Source organism: Eptesicus fuscus, chromosome 6, assembly GCF_027574615.1.
Source record: "Eptesicus fuscus isolate TK198812 chromosome 6, DD_ASM_mEF_20220401, whole genome shotgun sequence".
Taxonomy (NCBI): domain Eukaryota; kingdom Metazoa; phylum Chordata; class Mammalia; order Chiroptera; family Vespertilionidae; genus Eptesicus; species Eptesicus fuscus.
This window is the reverse complement of record NC_072478.1, coordinates 97,818,992-97,844,323: the sequence shown is the minus strand read 5'-3', so window position 1 is coordinate 97,844,323 and position 25,332 is coordinate 97,818,992. Positions and strand designations below refer to the sequence as shown.

General features: G+C 40.5%; 1 protein-coding gene and 1 long non-coding RNA gene across 4 annotated transcripts in view; both read right to left on the bottom strand.

Moving 5' to 3' along the window:
* LOC129149516 (uncharacterized) overlaps nt 1-25,332 on the bottom strand; it is a 1,442,660-nt gene that overhangs the window by 787,697 nt on the left and 629,631 nt on the right. The window lies entirely within an intron of this gene.
* On the bottom strand, nt 4,532-5,219 carry LOC103291575 (coiled-coil domain-containing protein 12-like). Its single transcript, XM_054718125.1, has one exon. The coding sequence runs from the start codon at nt 5,214-5,216 to the stop codon at nt 4,716-4,718; it is 501 nt and encodes a 166-aa protein (XP_054574100.1). The 5' UTR covers nt 5,217-5,219; the 3' UTR covers nt 4,532-4,715.

Here is a 25,332-nt window from a genome sequence, read left to right as displayed (position 1 = left end):
CACAATATGATGAGTGCTATGGCAAGCAGCCTTCTAACCATCAAGAATTTAAAGTTGAATGCTACTTGGTCATTCCCCTCTGGTTGCCCACAGTCTGATCAAGCATATGGAGAAAGATAATTACAGCACAGTGACAAAGAGCTGAGACTGAGGTGTGTCCATAATAGGGATTGACTGAATCTAATGGAAAAGAAAGGTGGATTAAGGTAAGTTTTGCCTCCTATGTGAAGCTTTCCTTAACAGACCTTTCCTTTCACTTGATCATAGCCAGAGGGCTGAGAAGAAATTCACCTTTTCCCTCAAATAGAAACAGTATAGAAAAGGTGCAACATAGCAAGCAAACAGTGGGTCAGTTCAGGTTCAAACCTGAAAGAACCAAAGGAGATATAAGGCATGAAAGCTTGACTTCAGGCATGGGGAACCTTAATTTCTTTGGAGAAAATTTCTTTGCTTTTTACAAAGCCTGGATGTCTACCTTGATGGATATGCTTTTGTCCATCTCCACAGACCAACAAAAGAGCCGAGGAGGAGGATAGGTGAAAAGCCATTGGGTTTGGCATATAGAAAGCTATAAGATATCTCTGAGTAAGAAAATTATGATTTGGGCTTGTGAGGGGAAGGGTGAAGGCAGTGTAATAAGGAAGGAAGCTGGGATAGTGAATAGTGACTACTTGGTTCAGAGAAGAAAGGAGAAAGAAAAGACCTGACTAGAGAAAGAGAAAGATTGTCTTACTGCTTTTTCCCAGTAATATCCCCAGTAAACATTTTAATTCCTCAGATATTCTCCAAGCATACCATATTAACACTACTGGTTAGGAGCACTTAGGACCCTTTCATTTATCCTAATGACCCTTTCATTTATCCTTACATACCTTTTCCCCTCTTCCTCTCCAAATGTTATGTAGTATTTAAGTCCATCTTTATTTAAGAGTCCCACCATATTATTTTACTGCATACAAAGTTAATTATTTGGCCTGTTTCTGTGCTACTTTGACACTTAAATTCTAATTTGTCCTTAGTATCCTCTTGTTATTTCAGTTATACTATACCACACATATATCTCTAATATATATATATATATATATATATATATATATATATATATATTCACACACACACTAGTGTGTGTGTGCACGAAATTTGTGCACATTAAAAGGGAATTAATTAGAGGAAATATTTTAATATTGCTATTTGCCCTTTCTCTATAATAGAAGCGTCAGAGATGAAAGAACATTAGTAAAATGTATATGAAAATCTCCCTCCTGTCAGAGTCTGGGGCATGCCACAGGACCTAGATTCAAGTCTCTGCCCAACACCCACATGCGCTTCAAAAATGCAGGAGACCCAGACCCGGCTGGCCCCACCCTCTCAAGCCCCTCTGGGTGCGGGGTGCATCCTTAGGTCTCCCAGCCCAGTGTCAGGTGGGGAACACAGCCTCAGGTCCCCTGGCCTGGTGCTAGGTGAGGGGCTTAGTCTCAGGTCCCTGTCAAGTCTGCCAGGCAGTAGGTGCAGACTCAGGTCCCGTGACCCAGTGCTGGGGTGGGGTGCACAGCCTAAGGTCCCCTGTCAAGCCCCACCGGGTAGGGGTGCTGTCTGAGGTCCCTCAGCACTGGGGCGGAGGGGGGCACTGAGGTGGAGGGGGGCATGGACTGAGGTCCCCTGTCAAGCCCCGCCTGGCGGGGGTCATGGCCTGAGGTCCCCATTAAACCCTGCCAGGCAAGGCACGCAGCTTGAGGTCCCCCATCAAGCCCTGCTAGGCAAGGGGCGTGGCCTGAGGTCCCCTGGCCTGGTGCTGGGGTGTGGGGCATGGCATGAGGTCTCCCATCAAGGCCTGCAGGGTAGAGGCCGTGGCCTGAGGTCCCCCGTCAAGCCCCACCAGGCAAGGGGCACAGCCTGAGGTCCCCCATCAAGCACTGCTGGGTGAGGTGCATGGCCTGAGGTCCCCATCAAGCCCCACAGGGGGGGGGGTGCAGCCTGAGGTCTCCTGCCAAGCCCCACGGGGCAGGGGGCATGGCCTGAGGTCCCACGCCCCGGCCAGGTGCCATGCAGCCTCAGGTCCCTACTGTTCGGTCCTGGTTAATTTGCATATTCCTCTAATACACACACACACACACACACACACACACACACACTAGTGGCCCAGTGTATGAAATTTGTGCACGGAGAAGGGGGTTCCCTCAGCCCAGCCTGAATGCTCTCCAATCAGGGACCCCTTGGGGGATGTCCAACTGTCAGTTTAGGCCTGATCCCTCTCACAATCTGGGACCACTGGCTCCTAACCATGCACCTGTCTGCCTGCCTGATCGCCCCTAACCTCTCTGCCTGCCTGCCTGCCTGATCTCCCCTAACCCTCTCTGCCTGCCTGCCTGATCTCCCCTAACCTCTCTGCCTGCCTGCCTGATCGCCCCTAACTGCCTCTGCCTGCCTGCCTGATCGTTCCTAAATGCCCTCCCCTGCCAGCCTGATCTTGCCCCTAACTACCCTCCCTGCCAGCCTGATCTCGCCCCCAACTGCCCTCCCCTGCAGGCCTGATCTCACCTCCAACTGCCCTCCTCTGCTGACCAATTTGGTTCTGATTGTTCGGTTTCTATGCCAGTCAGCGTCAAAAGCTCTGCCTCCTAGGCAGCCATTGGCTCCTCACAGTTGACCCAGATTTGGTTCTGATTGGTCAGTTTCCAGGCCAGTCAGCATCTCTGGGCCTATCAATGGGGCCTGATCAAAAAGGCGGGGCTGATCAGCAGCCCTGGTGGAAGCCTGGAGAGAAATGGAGGCACGGCTGCTGGCCCAGCCCGGAGAGAAAGAGAGAGGCAAGTGCTGATCAAAAGCTGCCACAGAGGCTATAAATCAGACCCTGCTTCTCTCTTCAGGCCTCTCTCTGGGCCTGATTCACAGCCCCCTCAGCAGTCAGTGCTGGGTCACCACGCCTGCAGCCGCAGCAGTCAGTGCTGGGTCGCCACGGCAACCCAGCACTGACTACAGGACTGACTTCCAGTTGGTTGAGCCTCCAGTCATGATGGACCCAGGGTTTTTATATATTAGGATATATATATATATATATATATATATATATATATATATATATATATACACACACACACACACACACACACATACATACACACACATACATACACTAGAGGCCCAGTGCACGAAATTCGTGCACGGAGGGGGGTTGGCCCTCAGCCCAGCCTGTACCCTCTCTAATATGGGACCCCTCAAGGGATGTCCAACTGCCCATTTAGGCCCGATCCCAGTGGGCAATCGGATCCCTAAACGGGCAGTCAGACATCCCTCTCACAATCCAGGACTGCTGGCTTCCAACTGCTTGCCTGCCTGCCTTCCTGATTGCCCCTAACCGCTTCTGCCTGCCAGCCTGATCACCCTCTAACCACTCCGCTGCCAGCCTGTTTGCCCCCAACTTCCCTCCTCTGTCGGCCTGGTCACCCCTAACTACCCTCTCCTGCAGGGTTGATCACCTCTAACTGCCCTCCCTTGAAGGCCTGGTCCTTCTTAACTGCCCTCCCTTGCAGGCCGGGTGCTTCCCAACTGCCCTCTCCTGCTGGCCATCTTGTGGTGGCCATCTTGTGCCCACATGGGGGCAGGGACTTTGACCACATGGGGGCAGCTATCTTGTGTGTTGCAGTGATGATCAATCTGCATATTACTCTTTTATTAGATACGATAGAGGCCTGGTGCATGGGTGGGGGCTGGCTGGTTTTCCCTGAAGGGTGTCCCGAATCAGAGTGGGGGTTCCCTTGGGATGTGGGGCGGCCTGAGTGAGGGGCCTGTGGTGGTTTGTAGGCTGGCCACGCCCCCTGGCGTCCCAAGTGGAGGCCCTGGTATCTGGAATTTATTTATCTTCTATAATTGAAACTTTGTAGCCTGGAGCAGAGCCAAGCCTGGGGCTCCCTCGAGGCCTGCAGCCATTTCTGTTGGGGTTGTAATTGAAACTTTGTTGCCTTAAGCAGGTGGGCCCGGCCAGGGTGTGCGGAAAGCTTTGCTTCCCCTGTTGCTGGCAGCAACCCTGGCCTGCTCTCTCAAGCTCCAATCTGCTGCCATTTGTTTGAATTTATTTACCTTCTATAATTGAAACTTTGTAGCTTGAGTGGAGGCTTAGGCCTGGCAAGGGCAGGCGGAAAGCTTGGCTTCCTCTGTTACCTAGGAAACCTTGCTCTCTGTGGCTGTAGCCATCTTGGTTTGGGTTAATTTGCATGCTCGCTCTGATTGACTTGTGGGTGTGGCTTGTGGGCATGGCTTGTGGGTGTGTCTGAGGTATGGTCAATTTGCATATTTGTCTATTATTAGGTAGGACACACACACACACACACACACACACACACACACACACACATATATATATATCTTATTGATAACTAGAGGCCTGGTGCACAAAATTCATGCACTTGGGGGAGGTCCCACAGTTTGGCCTGTGCCCCTTTTTTTTAGATTCCTGCCACACACAGGGTCTGTTTAATTCTATTTACAGAAAAAAAAAAGTCCACAATATAGACATGCATACATACATGCGCAGGCCCACAGAGCTGCTGCTGGCTCTGCCCCAACTCAGGGTGGTGGGACCACTCGGGGAGATAAGGAGCTGACTCCCCATGGCGGGCTCCCCCTGACGGGGTGGGGAGCCACTGCTCTGAAGGCAAAAGGGAAGTGATGGCCTGCTCAGCCCCACCCTGTCCAGGACCTTCCTCCCACGGGCAGGCTCAGTCGGAGTTGCAGAACTCTTGTTTGTTGGTGGCGTCCACTGCAGAGGCCAGGCTGTCCTCCTGGCCTTTCAGCCTCTCACGGATCAGCTCGGCGATGGCTCTCTGGGTCCGCTTTTCCAGCTTCTCCAGCTTCTTGGCTACGTCTCTCTTGAGGTCCCAGTCAGGCTTCCGGGGTGCAAGGTTGGCCAGGTCCACTTCCTCGATGATCAGCTTGGGCTTGGCGGCCTCCAGCTGCTCCCTCACCTTCTCTTCCACTGCCACGGGCTTGGCCTGGGGCACCCTCCTCCTCTTGAGGTCCTCATCCTCGGGGACGTAGTTGCGCAGCCTGAGTTCCCTGTGCTTCTCACCCTCTTCCTCCCCTTCTCTAAGCTGCTTGGTCTTGGGCTCCGCATCTTCCTTGTCCTTGTGCCTGGTTTTCTCCCGTAGGGCCTTCAGCCATTCCTTTCGCCGCAATGCTTCTTCCTCTAGCCGGCCCACACCAGCCACAGGAGCAGCCATCTTGCCCGCCAACCCCCTCCTCGCCATCCGGCTTGTGCCCTCTTGCAGTCTAGGACCCCTCTGGGGATGTCTGCCTGCTGGCTTAGTCCCGATACTCCCCAGGGATTGGGCCTAAGCTGGCAGTCAGACATCATTCTCATAGTCCAGGGCTCTCACAGTATGAGACCCCTCGCTCCTTACTGCCCGCCTGCAGGGGAGTTGGGAGAGGCTCCTGCCACTGCTGCTGTGCTCACCAGCCATGAGCCCGGCTTCTGGCTGAGTGGCACTCCTCTTGTGGGAGCGCACTGACCACCAAGGGCAGCTTCTGCATTGAGCGTCTGCCCCCTGGTAGTAATTGCACGTCATAGCAACCGGTCATTCCGCCAGTTGTTCTGCTGTTCAGTCGACTTGCATATTAGAGTTTTATTATATAGGACTAGAGGCCTAGGGCATAAATTCATGCACAGGTGGGTCCGATCAGGGCTGGCAAGGTGGAGGGGCCACGGGAGATTGGCTGGCCAGCCATGCCCCCGGCCGGGTCATTCCGACTGTACCAGCAGCTTGGCCTTTATATGTATATAGATGTACCTTATCCACTATACTCAGCTTTTGCAATAAGCAATAAAATCCACTTTAGTTGTTTTTCTTTGGGTGCTTGTTTTAAGATATTGTCTTTCCTGTATTAAGTGTGCTACCCAGTAGAGGTTTAAAAATATTAATTATCCTCCACCTCAATATTTATCTTTTCTTACTTGAAGGGTCTTATGCTTTTATTTTAGTCTTCATATATCAATATCTTTATTGTTTTTACTACTTATTTTGGTAACTAATAGTTTTGACTTCTGTTATGATAATTGGCCAAGGCTACTTATAGATTCTTGTGTTTGGAAAAAAAAAAAGCTTTATATTTTTTCACTTCCAAATCATCGCTTGATGATGCTCATAACTGTCAATTGTACATTTGGATGTAAGCTGGTACATAGTAGGTCTAATGATACTCATTACAGCTTATTTAGTTGTTAAGTGATAGAAACACAACTCAAACTAGTTTAGGTAAAAAGAGGAATACTGGTTTAAAAGTACTAGAATAACTCATACAATCAAACCATCAGAAGGGCGGAGTTGTATCTGGGTTTGAAGTTTAGCTGGACATGGGGCTTCATGGTTCTGGGTTGCTTCACATGCTCATATTCTATGTACCTTGGCTACAACCTCTTACACTATGGATTTTCTTTATCTATATAGAGGGAAATGAAGCCTCACATCCCTTAGTTATTACCATCAAAGAGGACAAAGGAAGAACTATTAGTTTCAGAATTCAAAAATTTATTTAAAAATTGTAGGGATGACTCCCAGAATCCATTTCTGGTAGCATCAGTTATGAAAGAAGAATAATATAGCAGGAATCTGTCAACTGAAGATTTCCTCTGTTCCCATAGAACACAGATATATCAACCAGGCAGCCACATCCATACATGTCTACTACAAATACTGCGTACTACCCAGTGAAAGGACTTCATTGACATTGTTTACTACTGCATCTCCAGAGCCTATAAGTTAATTATATAATTGTTTCTCATGATTATGAGTATTGTCACAGATAGTCTAGTTATCTTTCTCTGGAAAAAATGCACCTATTTTTCTGTACTAAGGACATAGAAAGTCACATTTCTGTGATTCAAAAAATTTACTAGCTTTATATCAATTTTATGATAAGACATACGAAGAAAAAGAAAGTAGGCCAAAAGATAAAGTGGCAGGGGCTGCCATTTGGGGGAATGCTATGGTTGGGGAAGACTTCTCTAAGGAGGTACAAGGTGAGCAGAGACCTGAATGAAATGAGGTGAAATATATGAAAAACTAAAAAAAGAGGGATTCAGGCACTGAAACCAGTAAGTATAAAGTATTCAGGGAAACTTTCAGAAAACTGTGCATGGAAGGATAACATAATTTGGCTGGCACTGATCAATGGTGGTTAGGAGCACAGCTTCTAAGGTCAGACTAGGTACCTAAGTGTGAATGACCATGCCAACCCATCCTGGCTACGTGGCCAAGGCAAACTTCCTTACCTCTCTGGACCTCAGTTTACCCAGTTATAGTACCAGTATAAAGACCATACACACTCCTTATTAATAGTTTGAAAATGAGAATTATAAGAAGAAATCCACATAAGGATGTTAACACAGTATATGGCACACAGTAGTGCCTGAGAAATGTTAGCTGTTATTAGCATCATTAGTTTCTTTAATATTGCAAAACAAGATCATTTTTCTGCCTTTAAAGTAGGGCTATAATTTCTGGTTCCTGCCTTCTAGACAGAACTTCTGGAGAAGCTGCACAGAAAAAAAAAGTGTACAGTATCATACACCTGTGTCTACAGAAGTAAGGGCTATGATTTGGGGAAGCTCTACATTCTCTTTAATTGCTTTCCATCGAAGGAGGAATGAATTGAGGATGATTAAATTAAGTGAACTGGAGAAAGCCTATTACTAATGTAAATCATTATAAAAGCTTCAGTAGGCAAAGAAGTAAAAAAAATGGAGAATATAATGTAGTATCTTTGGATAGTCTTCTTGTAGACAATTAAATTGCTAAAAGTGAGACAGTACCATTAATAATTGCACATTTCGTTTAAGATACAATTATTCATTATGGCCTCACTGGCTTTCTTAAGCTTAGAAATGGAAGTGGCCCTTTTATTCTAACTCTACTTATTCCTCTGAGTATTTAAAACTGTCTCCATTTATCTTCATTCACCTTGTACCTAGTGCAGAGGTAAAGGGATAATTCTTTGTCTCTTCAAGACTAGAATATCAGATGAAAACATTCGTTCCCCCATAAGAGGATGAGGAATCCTTACCTCCCTGGAGATAATAAATATGCTGACTTATCACATGTCTAGTATCCCAAGTGAAATTCATATGTATAGACAGAAAATTCTGAAAAACAGTGATGAATTATGGTGGAATACGGTGGTTCTAAAACAGCCCAATTCTCTACTCAAAACATGTCACAAATTAAGGAAAAAAATGACATTTTTTAAGCAAAATGCTTAAAGCTACTGCCTAATAATTACTGTGTGACTGACTAACATAACTATGTCCTCTGTGTATAGAAGTCTTGTCAGTTACAGAAACTTTTATGGTCATTGCCTTTTCTGATTTATATAATAGTAATGATACCTAAGATTTATTGAGAGTACTTGGTAGGTGCTTTCCGTAAGTTATCTCTTTAATTCTCATAAGAGCACCAATGTGGATTCTATGATTTCATAATTTACAGATCAGAAACTGGAATTCAGAAATGCTAATTTATCCAAGTTTTCACAGATATTGAGTTATAAGTCTAGTTTTTTTAATATTCTCCTTAAGTATGACCTTATACAGTTGCTCTTAAAAACTAAACCTCTGGTAAGATAATAAGACACCATTATTGTTGTTTTGTTTTTGAACTATTAAGTTATTTAAGAAATGATAGCATACAATAAGTTAAGTAATTTGAACAAGGTAGCATGTGACTGAGAGGAAACCAGGACATGAGTTTCGGCTGGGAAGAATGAGGAGTTTTCTACTGTCAACAGCAGCAGGCATTGCCCTTCTATGTACTTACAACGCAGCAAATGAAAACAGTACAATACCAAAATTTGTTGGAGTTAGAAAATATGTTCCAACCAATTAAAGTTTCTAGCTTTACCAAGGTTGACTCAATTCCTACCTCATGGCTAAATTAAGTTTACATTCATCCAAATTATTTTTTGAACTCTTCAAATTGCTCATTCCTTTTAAGGATTTTGTTCAAAGCTGTAGTATCATATTTTCTGATAGCTCTTCCCTGAGTCCCCATATAAAATAGCAACTATCTTCCCTATCTCAGTCACTTCCTGTTGCTCAACTGTCAGACCAACCCAATGTACTCTCTTCATAGTTCTTACTATCATGAAAACATATTGATTTCCTTGTCATTATCTTTCTTCATAATTAGAATATGTTACATGATGGTGCTATCTTATCTGTCTGATTTGCTACTCCATCTCTAATGTTTAGATGAATAGCTATACTCAATAATAGATACTCAATAAATACCAATCGGATGAAAGAATGAATTCAGTATCATAATCATTGAGTTCTAAAAATCAATGTAGTCACCGAGTGTATGTTTATGTATGTAAGAATGAGAATATATGGACAAACACACATAAAAACACACACACATCCACACAGATAAATACACAAGCATGTGCATTCACACACATCCACACTGCATTTTTAATTCTGCAGCTCTATTTTAACTCTAGATATTTAATTAGCAATGAGATTACCGACCATATTGTTAACACTTGGTCAGAGACATAATGAAAATATAAATTAAAACTTGTCTCTAATGTATTTAATGAATGGAGGACAACAATCCAAAGAGAAATAGAAATCTGCTTCCAGGTTTTATTAGAAAGCATCTCAAGCCCCTCACAGTGCTTCAGTATTTGAGTTTGGGGAGCAATGTAAAAAGCTTCAGAAAACAATGAAATGACTGGAGAGCACTCAGTGAAGTAGGTTAAAGTGTAGAGTTTAAAAGGATCCTCAAAGTACCAAAAAAATAAATAAATAAATAATAACTTAACCAAAATAACACAGATCTATCACTGATCAGGGTATTCTGATAATTTCCTTGCTTTTCTGCTTTAAAAAGGCAATTACAAAGGCCCAAATCACAAAATAAATGGCTCAAAAGCTGTATGTCTGAGTGAAATAACAGATACATCAATTAATGTAATTATGAAGCTTAGTTAATCTGACTTACATCCACTATGCAATAAAATCTCTAGTTACAGATGTGACCCAAATTCTACCTTTGTGTATCACCTGTTAGTGGTTTTAATTGTTTTGAGAAAATTTTTAACAAAGGTTTATCAAGCTGATTTTAAAAAAATCTATCTATCTATCTATCTATCTATCTATCTATCTATCTATCTATCTATCATCTATCTATCTATCTATCTATCTATATCTATCTATCTATATTGATTTCAGAAAAGATGGGAGAGAGAGACAGAAACATCAATGATAAGAGAAAGAGAAAATCATTGATCAGCTGCCTCCTACAGGCCCTACACTGTGGATTGAGCCCGGGCATATGCCCTGACTGGGAATCCAATTGTGACTTCCTGGTTCATAGGTCGATACTCAGCCATTGAGCCATGTCAGCCGGGCTATGAAGCTGATTTTTGATTGCCATTCCTGATCTCCTATGAGTAAGGTCTTAGATATTCATTTTCAAAGTGCAAACATTGATAAAAATGTACATAAAAACTGAGTTGCGGGCTTTAAAAGAAAGCAATATAATTAACTCTATAAGCTCCAATAACAAAATAACTGGATCTGGAATTGGGTGCAGGGATGATTTTCTGAGGAAATAACTCCAACATCGATCTTACTTAGGAGAAAAAGTTCACTGAGAAAAAAGAGGGAAGGAAAAAGGAAGCAGACAGAATAGCAGGCAAAGATTCCTTAGCTACAGACACCATGGAGCTCCAGGAAGACTGCAAGGTCTGGGTGTCTAGAGCTGACAGACTCGGGTAACAAGAAGTGCTACATAATGTAGGGGAGGTAGAAAGCAAAAGCATGCTGGACCCATATGGGGTAAGGAATTTCTGCTTTTCTTTTGTAGCAACCAGAAGCACTGCACACTTTTAGAGAGTGTGTATGTGTGTGTGCGCGCCCACACACGCACACATGCATACAGGCATGCACAAAGAGGTAATGTGCCAACTTTGGGAGAGCAGTATAAATTTAAGAGAATCAGTTTGGTATGTTAAAAATATGACCTTTAGATGTCATTAAGTGCCATGACGTAGAAAGAAAAGCCCATCTCCTCATCACTCCCTTGAAATCCCCCCAGTATACCACCTATTTCCAGTTTGAACTCAGTAGCCTCTTTAACATGAGGAATCAATTTCCTACTGTAGACTGATCATTTCACTAATATTTGTTCTTGGTGAGCCAGAAGAGAGTCAAACCAATTCCAAAGTCAAATAATAAATGGAGTACAGCATGCTGAATGTGTAGCCAGTATCCCATCCTTTCTTAGAGACTTACAAGCCGTATATAGGTATCCATTCCTGCCCCATACAGCCAATTTCCTCAGGAGGATATGTAGGATCAGCTACATATTATTATGAGTTCTACTGCAAAATGAAAATGCAGGTGCCTTGTTAAAAAGTATTAAGAATTTTAAGCAGGTGCTAGCAATGTATTAAACTAAGAAAGGTGCTCTTCTATGTCATGGGTCCTATGCTACTGCATGACCATGTCAGGCCTGGGATTTCTGTCTGTGGCAAACCAAAGATTGAGCCTGATTGGCTCAGAAATAATTGTAAAGCCAAAATCTCATTGATATGGCATGGTGTGCTAGGAAGTGTGTGCAGTAACTTCTATGAATTTTCCTGTTTCTTAGGAGAGGGAGAAGGAAAGAATGAGAGCTTTGCTTCTTCCTATTATACTTTATGGATTTGATGGTTAGAAATGTTGTATCCATCTTGAATAAAGCAAATGTTTATGATGGTAGAGATCAGAAAAAAAACAAAAACTGGTATAGTTGATCAAATTGATGTGCCAATAAAACAATCACCCCAAAGATCCATCATGAATCAAGACTTCCTATTACACGAATAATTCATTTTCCTTATTGTCCCTTTGAGTCAGAGTATTTGTTATTAGAAGGCAAAAGCATTCCAACTGACAAAAATAATAAAGCCTCTCAAACTAAATTTGCTGAAAGAAGTATTATTTTTCAGTTAATAATATGTGTTGCAGTATTAAATATTTTTAGAGCTGTACATGCTTGGAAGAAATGGGTATTACCTAGGATAACAGAAGTTGGTAGTTTATTTCTCAAAAGATAAAGAGATCATATGACAAAAGATAAAGAAATCATATGAAAAATAAAATGCAATAAAATTATCTATGTTGGCATATTCAAGGAGGATAAATGTTTAATTGCAAGGTAACTGCCAGGTGAATAATAATATTCCATGTTTGCTTCTTCTAACATTAAATATGAATATATATTTTGATGCTATTTTTGCAAGGAAGTTTTGTAATGAAACAAGATATCATCTAGAGCTCTCAAAAGGCAAGTGCCAGATAAGCAAGTGTCAGACAAGAGAACAGCTATGAAAATTAATCAGAATGGAATTATGTAAAACAAAAGTGAGAGTCTTTTCCCTGACGAATTAATGAGCAGCTCTCCCCATCTGCAACCCCCTCTCCATCCATTTCCTTCTCAGTTTCTGTACATTTAGCTTTTAAACTTAAAAGAAGAAAACGCCACAGGCTCTATCTACTTTATTGTAGTGAGTCTGCTGAGTGACAAAAACAAGACATTGTGGTTTCATACACCAAACAAAGTTATTTTTAGGAAATGAGGTGAGACAACATGATACGTCTAGTTGTTCTGGGATACAGAGGCAATAAAAGAGCAAAATCAGGCCCTAGCTGGTTTGGCTCAGTGGCTAGAGCTTCGGTCTGCAGACTGAAAGGTCCCAGGTTTGATTCCAGTTAAGGGCACATGCCAGGTTGTGGGCTCAATCCCCAATGGGGGGTGTGCAGGAGGCAGCCAATCAATGATTTTCTCTCATCATTGATGTTTCTCTCTCTCTCCCTCTCCCTTCCTCTCTGAAATCAATAAAATAAATAAATTTAAGAAAAGGAGCAAAATCAGTTTGACTCTAGGTCTGACTCCAGAGTCTATATTCTTAATTTCTGAAAATCAAAATCTCTACTCAGCCGAAACCGGTTTGGCTCAGTGGATAGAGGGTCGGCCTGTGGACTGGAGGGTCCCGGGTTCGATTCTGGTCAGGGGCATGTACCTTGGTTGCGGGCACATCCCCAGTGGGGGGTGTGCAGGAGGCAGCTGATCGATGTTTCTCTCTTGTCGATGTTTCTAGCTCTCTATCCCTCTCCCTTCCTTTCTGTAAAAAATCAATAAAATATTATTTTTAAAAAAAATCTCTACTCAGCCTGGCAGGCATGGTTCAGTGGTTGAGTATCATTCTATGAATCAGGAGGTCACAGTTCAGTTCCCGGTCACAGCACATGCCTGGGTTGTGGGCTCCATCCCTGGTGTGGAGCATGCAGGAGGCAGCCAGTCAGTGATTCTCTCTCATAATTGATGTTTCTTTCTCTCTCTCCTCTCCTCTCCTCTCCTCTCCTCTCCTCTCCTCCCCTCTCCCCTCTCCCCTCTCCCCTCTCCCCTCTCCCCTCTCCCCTCTCCCCTCCCCTCCCCTTCCCTCCCCTCCCCTCCCCTCCTTTCCTCTCTGAAATCAATAAAAATATATTTTAAAAATATCTCCACTCAAATATGAAATAGATATAATAGAAGGAACCACATGGTGCTGAGCTAACAAAAAGGAAGTAGAAACAAAAGCTACCTAAAAAGCTTAGCTAAATTTTAATTAAACTGATTTGGTTACTGAGTAAATCTTAAAAGCTAAGTAGATATTTTATGTGAAAAAAAAAAGTAGTAAATAAACTTTGGTTAGCAGGAGTAATATGAATAAATGTTTACTGCAGTTTGATTTTATGAGTGGTCCTGGGGTTGTGTGGGTGGAGAACCTATTCAGGGAGGTTAATTGGACAATATTATATAAGAAGACTTGGGTCAGGGGAGAGTAGGTAGTAGGTTCCTACACCATGATTTCATCCCTGCCCCAAAGACAACTCAAAATCCTCTTAGACAAACAAGAAATTAAACATAAAATGATAAATAAAAATAATAAATTCAAATAATGTTTCAATATAAAAGAAGGAATATATTACAGATGAATAATAGGGAATTAATTTTTAGATGTTTACTTTATTTAGAAGATCCTTTTTAATGGATTGGTCATAACAGTTGTATGTAGAAGAAACCTAGAGCCAGGTCTCTAAGGATAGGTTGAATGTTCAGTATAGGAATGGGATGGCATTCCAGGATGGTGGGAAACTGGATAAAAATACAACAGTACACAAGTGTAAGTGAAACAAATATGAGGAAAATTGAGACTTCATAGAAAAAGAAGAAAGAGAACAAAATGAAGAGTTGGTTGGTGCCAATATTGGATGGCCTTGAATATTAGACTGTGACTTTGGAAGTAAACATTATAGATAGCCCCAGAAATACCTTGAGTGACAAGCTGAAAGTAATACTTAGAATTATCCCTGTGGCACTATGGGATAGGATGCATTAAACTGGTAGAGTCTAGAATCAGATAAACCAGTCAACAGGCAATGTAGCATGACATACTAGGGTATGAATGTGGCAGTGGGTATGGAAAAAATAAAGGGTATTATAAGAAAAAATTAATAAAAGTTATTAACTGATGGAATAAGAGAGTGAGGGATAATGCAGTGTCTCTAATAATTCCAATACCTTAGCCACTGAGACAGGAATAAATCCTGAAAGTGTTGCTTTAAGGTGAGAACAGACCATGTAAGTGGAAATATCTAGTAAGCTGTAATGGAATGTATAGAATATAGACTTGAGAGGTATCCTCATACAGAAAACTCCTCGATTATTGATGGGCCTTTCAAATTAGAGAACATGGGCAAAAAACTACAAAGACATTTGTGCTTCCTGATTCAGAGGCACTGGGTCATTTCTTTACCTGGAAAGTTCTTACCAACTTTCCCACCTGTAAATGTTATACTTTTTGTAAATTTTCAGCACAAAAGGCATTCCAGGATGGCTTTGTGGATGAAAAGGGGCCACATGGTAACCTGACTAACTCAGGGAAGGACTGTGTGGGGGTCTTGCAAATTCAAGAGACCTAAAGTAACCACAAAGAATGGTCTGAAATTAAACCTTTAATTAAAAAGCAGTTTCTGGTGGGCAGTCATGTCCTAGGTCAGTATCTTCCCTGACAAAGAACAGCTTTGATCTTCACTGGGCCTATTGTCTATTTGCACCTAAGATAACATACCTGTGGAATGTCAGGGTAACTTGTAACTTCCCTTTTTCCGGACCCCTCAGGGCACAACAAATGGCACCAGGGCACAGACAACAAGTGCCCTCATTGTTACTGTTATCTGTGAATTGATGACTTTTAACTATCCTGTACCCACCTATGTAAAAGAAGCATATATCTATCATTTTACTTTTTATCTTTATCCATTCCCAGAGGTTTCCCCTGCTTTCTCCCACCTCCCTAGTCTATCATCAATGGATTTCATGTAACCCTTTTATAACTCCACCTTTTGATGATAATTTATAAAAATAGGTGAAAAAACACCATCCTCCAGAGCATTATCCCAATATGTTGAGATTCTGCTTCCTGGCAATTGTCGACAGTTTGGCTCAAACAAATTCATAAAAACTCTTTGCAGGTTTGAATGTTTTCTTAGGTTAACAGTTTCCTCTAAGAACTACAGAGGATTTTCTCCTTTTTGCTCCTTCATTACCTATTTATTCATTAACTGAATAATCTTTAAGTATCTACTATAGTCTTGACAGCGTTCTCAGTGTAGAGGAACCACTGGTAAGTAGAATAAGCAGAGTCCTTGCTCCTATGGCATGCTTGCATTCGATATTTGTTAGGCAGCCAATCAACCAAGCAATCAATAAAACAAAATAAGTATTTCAGGTAGTGATGAATACATTTAAGTGGAGACTATTTTAGATTGTGTAATCAGAAAAGGCCAACTGACAAAATTACTTTTGATCAGGGACCTCAAGGAAGTAAATCAGTAAACTTACTGGGCAATGGAAATGTTCCTTATAGAGTGACCAGAAATTGCAATTGCCTTAGAATGTGTGAGAACCAATAAAGAGGCTAATGTGAATGGAGTTGAATATGTGTGTGAGGGGTAGAGAAGTCAACTAGTCTGCCTTGTGTGGACCTCAATCAGTAATCTCATTAGCATACATGTCATCAATGAAGTGAAAGCCCAAGGTAACAGTGGGTCTGACTGAGCAATATTAAAATGTGGCGAGAAACGTTTTTTTTTTAAAGTGTTTTGAGATTGGTGGGGAGATAAGGGATTAAGAAGTAAACAGCTAAGTGGGGGTGAGGTGGGGGAGAAGCTTTCAGTGCTTATTTTCTCTAGCAGGCTGTGTAATCTCTTCCAGCTAATGGCTCACAGCTACCCCTGGAGGCTGTTCCAGGGGTAGATGGCATCTCCTCATGCAGGAAGTTGAGCCCCCTCAAAGCGTCTGATGATTGGCTGATTCTGGGAATAAAGAGCCAGACTCCAGGAGGGAACAACTCTGCAGTGTGGTTCATGTTGTAGGTTTTCCGTCTGTGGATCAGACCAAGGAGACATGTTGCCTTATCCTTGCTCAATTCCACTTTCGTACCACACCTGGTTTCACTACCCTGCTTCCAGAGAATGTTCCTAAGGAGCACTTCCTCAGACAATCACATTCAGTCTTTGCTTCTCAGAAACCCGACTCTTCTGCTATTTTCATGTTCAGTGGCACCTAATAAAATGCTGAGTATGCCATCAGTGCTTAATAAATGTTTGCTGAATTAAAGAACATACATCAGGTGTTAAAGGAGTAGAGAATGTTATCTATAAATTTGGACAAATACTGTGTGATATTTTAGCATTAAGGGTCCTTATAACTAATTTAAATAATTTGAGAAAACTGACAGAAAGATTATATATGCATACATAATTATTTTATTTGTACTGTGTGGGGTAAATAATTTAAAACTTTTATAATGAGTTACTTTTCCTGTCTTTAAGATGACTAAGTATATTTGTCACTTTTTGATCTATACTACAAGAACAAATAAGAAATTTTGCAAATTAACTAGAATATGTTCTGGCTTCTCCTAAAACCCTTATTAGATACTGATGAATATGCTAAACTGTAGCATCTTGTTGTCTCCCATGACATTTAACTTCAATCACCTGACTACCCAAGAATGCTGAGAAAGATTTTGATTATGTGCTGAGACTGCATTTAAACATAATGCACATGATGTGTTGAGATAAGTGAAAAGAATATTCTATGCTTATGTGAAAGTCCATAATTATACTATTTGACTTTCTTGGGAAAAATACTCAGTAGGAAGTTCTATTCTCTACCTGATTTAGAGAATCTGATTTTTTTTTTCTAGTCTATTGCATATCTCTCTTTTGCCTCCTGTCCCCACAATTCACCACAATGATTTTCACTCATTTTCATGTAAATGTAATAATTTTTAAGTTATCATCTAGTGTATATTTTTTACTTTGGTCTCATGCACTTTCAGGTTTTATTTCATTTGGTTTTGTCATTGAATGTTCCGCACCATTAACCCCAGTATGACACATATATCCATTTTGAAATGCCAATATAATTAGAAAGTCCTTACTAATTAGAACGTTTATTATAACCATTCCAACATAATATAACCAGAAATTATTAGCCTCATTAGTTTCATAACAGTCTTTCAAGTTTACCCTACTGGTTAAGTAAATTTCAACACTGTTTCAAGTACTGGGCTGGGTAGTACTTGCAAAATGCAGATAGCTGGTCATTTTCCTTAGAGTTCTTGTATTTTTTATATAAAATTTTTAAAATAAATGTAAAAGTATCGCTGCACACATTGGCCATTGACTATACATAAGTTTCTGTGGGTAAAAAGATGTGTAAAAAATCCCCAATGACTAAAGACATCATTGTCATCCTGAAAGGAGTCACATATGGAATCAGACAATAAGCTATGAAAAAACCTTCCTTCTTTGGTCCTTTCAATAGTTGACCACTGCTTATAGAATCAAATAAATGTCATAACTTGGCACTTACTAATCTCTAAAACCTTATTTTGTTTCTGCTGCCCATATTTAATAAGATTAAATCCGCCACTATTTTGCTTTTTCAAAGTTCTGAACAAGTTACTTGTGTATCCATAAAAATTTTAAAATCAGCTTATCAATTTCTGCCAAAAATAACCCTTTGGATTTTTATTGGGAGTAAATTTCTACCAACTACATTTAGAGATAATTGACACCTTAATAATATTGAGTTACCCAATCCATGATTTTGATACTAAATCGTTTTTCCTTAATTTCTTCATTGGTTTTGTAGTTTTCAAGTTCTGGTTTTTCACATTGTTTCATATTATCCATATTTCATATTTAATTTTATTTTAAATATGATTTTATATTTAATTTCCAATTGTTTTTGTCTACTATATAGAAATTTGATTGATTTTTTTCTTATAGTGACCTTAATATTCTACACCTTTACTACAATAGTGATGTTCTTTTTTTGTGTTAACGTTTTGTTGGACTTACTTGCATAGATGATCAAGTCATCTTCAATAAAATTTTATTTTTGTTTTCTAGTCATTGTACTTTTATAGATCTTTATTGTCTATTTTATTCGATACAATGTTTAGAGCAAAGCTGAATAGTGGTGATGAGAACAGATATCTTTGCCTTGCTATTGATTTCAGAAGAAAAAAAACTTAGTTTTCCACTAGTTCTTATGATTTTTAGCTATAGATTTTTCATAGATCCCCTTTTTTAGGATGAACAATTTCTGTCTTATTTCTTAACTGCTAAGACTTTTTATCAGTTTTTAAAATAAATGTTGGATTTTTAAATGCCAGGCCTAGGAACCCCACCCATGCATGAATTTCATGCACTGGGCCTCTAGTTCATATGATAACATATGTGGGTTGTTTGTCTTTTTTTTTTTCTTTTCACTTTTATTCAGAATTACAGTTAACTATGATTTGCCACTGTTGAAATGACCCTGCATTCCTTTGCTGCATTTGACTTGATCATGGTGTATATCCTTTGTGTTTTTTGTTAGAATTTATTTTATAAAGTTTGCTTAGATTTTTACATCAATGTTCATAGCAATCCTAACATATAAAAACCCTGGGCTGTCACATCCGCAATGACTGGAGACTCGACCTAACACCCAGGCTGCGCATGCAGCAGGCTCTGGTGGGTGGGGACTTGTGGCAGCGGAGACGGGGATGGGGGAGTCGGGGCCGGCACTAACACTCACTCATAACTGCACACACACACAGACACACACAGCACCCACGAGCTCACAGCCTTTTCTCTCTTTCTTTCCCTCCGTCCCAGCTCACTCTCAGAACCTCTCAGAATGAGGAAACAAAACAGACTGGGCCTGAAGAAGCCTGGATGGAAGGGAGGGCGGGCAGAGGGAGGAGCAGCCCCCACTGGCCCCGTCCCCTCCCAGCCAGGAAAGAGGAAGAGGGACACAGGAAAGCAGGGAGGCCTGGAGGACTGCTGAGAAAAACAAAGAGAGACAGAGACTGGGCGAGATCAGGCCGGCAGGGGAGGGTAGTTAGGGGCAACCAGGCTGGCAGGGGAGGGCAGTTGGGGGCGAGATCAGGTCGGCAGGGGAGGGCAGTTAGGGGCGATCAGACAGGCAGGCAGAGGCAGTTAGGAGCGATCAGACAGGCAGGCAGAGAGGTTAGGGGTGATAAGGCAGGCAGGCAGAGGGGTTAGGGGCAATCAGGCAGTCAGGCAGAGGCAGTTAGAGGCGTTCAGGCAGGCAGACAGGTGAGCGGTTAGAAGCCAGCAGTCCCTGTGGGATCGGGCCTAAACCGGCAGTCGGACATCCCCCAAGGGGTCCCTGATTGGAGAGAGTGCAGGCTGGGCTGAGGGAACCCTCCCCGCCCCATGCATGAATTTCATACACCCAGCCACTAGTATTTCTCTATAATTTTTCTGTAATATTCTTGTCTGATTTTGGTGGTAAAGTAATTAAGGACTTACAGAATTATTTGGGGAACATAGCCTATTCTTTAATTTTTTTTGAAGTTTGAATAAAGTTCTATTATTGCTTCTTTAAATGCTTGGAAGAATTCACTTTTTAGAAAAAAAATTGTGTCTATATAGGCTTAAGGTTTATAACTTAAAACTCAATATATTTTTCTCTGACTGGCTTATTTCACTTAGCATAATGCTCTCTAGGTCCATCCATGCTGTTGCAAATGGTAAGAGGTCTTTCCTTTTTACAGCAGTGTAGTATTCTGTTGTGTAGTATACCCAAGTTTTTTAATCTACACATCAACTGATGGCACTTAGGCTGTTTCTAAATCTTAGCTATGGTAAATTGTGCTGCTATGCATATATATAGGGATGCATATATTCTTTCTGATGGGTGTTTCTGAGTATATGCGTAACCCAAGGTCACAGATAGTGGATAGTGAAGGCTTAGAGGGGGGAGGAGAGAGCAATGGCAGAAAAGGGACATACTTTAAACAACAAAGATTTTTTAAAAAACCTCAATATATTTTTGGTCATAGAATTATTCAGGTTACTATTTCTACTTGAGTAACATTTTGTAGTTTGTGACTTTTGTTTCTATTTTTATTTTTTAAAATATTTTTATTGATTGCAGAGAGGAAAGGAGAGGGAGAGAGAGAAAGAAACATCAACGATGAGAGAGAATCATTTATTTGCGGCCTCCTGCACACCCCCCACTGGGGATTGAGCTTGCAACCTGGGCATGTGCCCTGACCCTGAATCAAACCATGACCTCCTGGTTCATAGATTTACACTCAGCCACTGAGCCACACTGGCCAGATAGTTTGTGACTTTTAAATAAAAGTATTTTATTTACTCTTATACTATCTTTACTATATATAGCAGTTATTTATGTAAATCTTTAGCACATGCAAGGTAGCTTTTCCTCATTTCTAGAATTCATACTGGTAACTTTCCTATATATAATCTTGGTCTTTGCAATTGGATTATAGGAGGGGGAAAAGAAAGCTGCATAATATAGATTAGTTGCTCATCTGCGAGTTTCCAAATTTTTTTAAAAATCTGCAATATAATTACTGAGTTTCTGTGTACCCTGTCTATCATTTGCCCTTCTTTGTTGTGGATTGTAGGGGCTTCTTCTTTGAAGTGGTTTCATATTTGCCATTGCTGGCACACTAAGGGTTTAAGTCGTACATGGCCAGTTTTTATTGGTAATGTTCATATTGGCAGATGAGGTTTTAGTTACACGGGGGGGACATTTTAGCATTACTCAAGACCCAGAATGGGTAACTAGCTTTGTGCCCAATTCCACAGCTGGTAGTTGAACTTTTTTTTTATTATTGTTTTACAGGAAGGACAAGTCCTGTATAACATCAGCCTTTCTGTAGGGAGCCCAGTTCCAGTTTTCTGCTTTGCACACTGCCAATGTTCTCAGCTCAGGCTTCCCTGTGGACATAAGAACCCAGCTTTTACATCAGACTGATTCTAGGTCTTTTGGCTTCAATTCTAGTTCACTACCATGAGTTTGGATTTCCTTCTCATTCTGGAACTTGTAGATTACCTTTCATTGCTTTTTTCGCCCTTTGAACTGCACATTTCCACATGGATCTCAACACATTTAAATAAACCTCTCATCCTCCTCTCAATTCCTGTTGTAATAGAAACATCTACTTCTTTGCTACAACTAAGAGATGGCTAAAAAAAATGTATGTGTGTTTTTTTTCCCTATAGCCTCCTACTTTCCAATAACTGTATTCTCAGCAGCATATCTCTCTCTTTGGGATAAAGTCAAAGTCAACATAAATTTTCAGAATTTTTAAATAATAGTGACTCTTAAACAAGGGAGAAAAAAACTATTTTTCCACAATCTACTCAGTATTGGTGATATGGATAAAAATATCTCCTTAGAACAATTATCTTGAGAACTTAAGAATTTGAGATCTTATCTTAATTCTGTGTGGGAGGACTGCTTCTGACAAGCTTACTTTTTTTTTTTGCTCCAGATAACTCACCTCTCAACTTGTCAAGTATCTGATGTAAGATTCAGTGTTAAACAAAGAGTCACATTGAAAGACTTACACAAGTGGTAAAGTTTAAAATAAGGTAAGATAGGGTTCTCATTAATGAAGAGAAAAAAAATTTGATACCTCACCGATAATTCTCTTTCATGAAAATAATTTACAAATGGGCTTTCTCTAATTTAGTCAAGTCTTTGTCAAAACTCTAGATAAATATGAAAGGGGTCAAATTAATGTTTTTCTGTTCTATCTCAATTCTTCAATCCTGCTTTTGAAAGATTTTAATTTTTTTCCCATTTTATATTAACATAAGCTGGAATAATAAATATCCATTATTTAAATCAATTGAGCCCTGGGTGGTGTGGTTCACTGGTTGAGTGCTGCCCCATGCACCAAGAGGTCCCAGGTTTAATTCAGGTCAGGGCACATGCCCACGTTGTGGGCCCAATTCCCGGTAGGGAGCATGCAGGAGGCAGCCAGTAGATGTTTCTCTCTCATCATTGGTTCTCTCTTTCTCTCTCTTCTCTCTCTAAAATCAATAAAAAATATATTTAAAATAATAAAAAGACAAACCAATTGAGCCAAATTGTCAACAATGACACCATATCATAAAACAAAGAACATGTGCTTGATGAAGCCTATATGGGAACTTCCATTAGTCTGACTACAAAGTCAAAAGGATCAGGAGGTGTGGCTTCCTGAAGGCCCCTCCAGTTCTTCCTTCTCCTTTGGAAAATGCAGAGGGGATTTTGATAGCATGAGTATCCAGCTTTCACTGAATGTACCTGTTTGTATTCTATACTATGAAGCTTGATATTTTCTAAGAAAAAAATATGCAACAATATTTTTTGTAAGAAAACTACAATTGTCCTGTTGTGCTAGTGAAGCTGCTCACTGCCTAACACATATTGGCCATCAGTAAACATAGTTGCTAATAATACTAATATTATCAATCATCTATTTATGAGAGTTATTAATAAAATGGACATCAAAGTCACCATTCACGTCCTTTGTAGTGAGGAAACACTACTCTGTCAATGTCCCCCCACCACCTTTTTTCTCCTCTCTAAACAACTTTGTCTTTTCTCTTACCTTCCAATTCAATTCTTATAACTGGATGATGCTCATATCTACTGTAAATGTCTAAAATAAAAGTTTTAAAATTGCTAGTCTGAAAACTATGATTAATTTTAGTGTGCACCAGCATACCAATTTGTAAACTTTGTTGCTTTTTATCTTATTTCTTCTTTGTGTGTGTATCTCTCTCTGATAACATGTGAACCAAAGCTCTCATAGGTCAAATACTGAATGTTAGGCCATTGCCGCCAAGTCTCCAGTATACTCCCTGGCACTGACTAAAGATGCAATGAACAGCTGAAGATGATGGCGATAACAGTGATCTATGTTCCAGTTCCTCATGGAAGTTGGATTCCTTCCAATGTTTACATGCAATGAATCTGTGACATTTATAACATGATTAATGAATTAGGTGTCATTAAGGAGTTGGATTTTTAAAAAGCCAAGTATCATAATATATTACCTTCTAAAAATCAAACTCCTTTTAATTCCTCGATCTTCACACAACCATGCCTTTCTATATATCAAAGTAAAGATGGTGAGTCATTGCACACGCTCCTACTTTCACCAGTCTAGAAAAACATTTTGAAGAATAAAAATGTTCTGAGCTAAGCCTGTAACAGTAAGTATTGTTTGACCAGCCTTTCACAAATTTGATTTCTCCTTGTAGTCTAATAACTTACAAAATGCCATTTTCCAAGTCTGAGCTGTATTTTGAGTTTCAGAAACTCAAATGGGCATCTGAAACAACAAAACATATTCGACACCCTCTTCTCGCAACAAAATATGATTTCTCAAAAACCACTTTCTTGCTGAGGACTTGTCTTGTATGTCAAGTGTTTGCCGGAAGCCAATTTCTATTGCCAGGTTAGAAACCTCTAAAATAGGAGCTCTATTATGAAAAGGGTAACAAAACCTTAGCCGTAGTGATGTGAATGGCACAAGTATAATATACTGAACACAGCATCAGCCATTAGCTCAAATAGCTTGATTTCACCCCATTGTTGTTCATTGTCCCCTATACATTTGCTATAATGCCTGTGGTGACTTTCAATACTACTTAACTATAGGCTGTCCTCCAGGAAATGTCAGGCACTGCCACCTCTGGTGACATGCGACATGTGCTAGTTAGCACTGGTTTGTCACCGAGGTTTTAACTTGATACACTCAATGTTTTTTTTCCTATAAAAATACACTCCTTTACCAAAAGAGCACGCACCCCCAAGCTATGTTGTAAAGTGAAGCTGCAGGCTTAGCTCATTAGAGCCCCTTGTTTTTAGGTAGTTTACTAATGAGGAAGGTGCCTTGGTCAACCTGCTGTTTAGAGAGCAGGGGAATAAAACATGTGTTTCCCCCCATTTTTTTACTTAACCCATTCTTCAATCTTAATTGTGTTGCTGCTTTACTCGGATGTACCATTATAACACTGTTGTAGGTAACACTGCGGTGGATTATAGCCTAAGCAGACTGAATTGTAAATTGTAAACCCCAGTGAGGGCAGGGGCACTAAATACATACAGAATGAGACCTCTTGAGACTGACCCCCAGATTCTCCCAATAGATGATGAAGAAATAGCTTACCCTCTTAAAGGTAGTGAGAAACTTTCAGGAAACATGCTGGGGACATATAGAAAAGGATACCATGAGATTCCTAAACAAAGGCAAATGTTGCTTCATGACACATGAGATTTCCCTTATTTCTTTTTAAATCCATAGATTTCTGGTGGGGAACTTGTGTAAAATACACACTGACATATGACTTTTTTTTTTTTTTTTGTCAAAGATAGGCACAAGACTTTGTGTTAACAATGCCAATATTCTTATGGTGATTTTCTTCTAGAGTGGTTGGCTAATACAGAGATTATTAGTGAATTATAACAAGATCTATAACTTTTTATGTGTTGCCAGTAATTTCATGATAATACAGCCAACCCTCCAAAAATAATGTCTGAATAAATATGTGAGAAATATGTCTAAATAAAAGGAAACAGAACATTATTTTGGTGGATTTGCCTTGTTATATCTTGCTAATACAAAAAGGTTGGCAATTTAGGTGCATCTGCTTAAATTTTGAAGGATCATGAACAGTGAGATCAGGTCACAAAGGAGGTAATATTATTGTTCACCATCTACAAAAAAGTATAACAAACTATTTTAAGGAAAAGAATGTTTCCAATTGAAATCCAAATTGTATAAGAAGTCAGAGAGCCCAGCTGGTGTGGCTCAGTGGTTGAGCATTGACCAATGAACTAGGATGTCATGGTTTGATTGCCTATCAGGGCACATGCCCAGGTTGTGAACTCAATCTCCAGTGTGGCAGAAGGC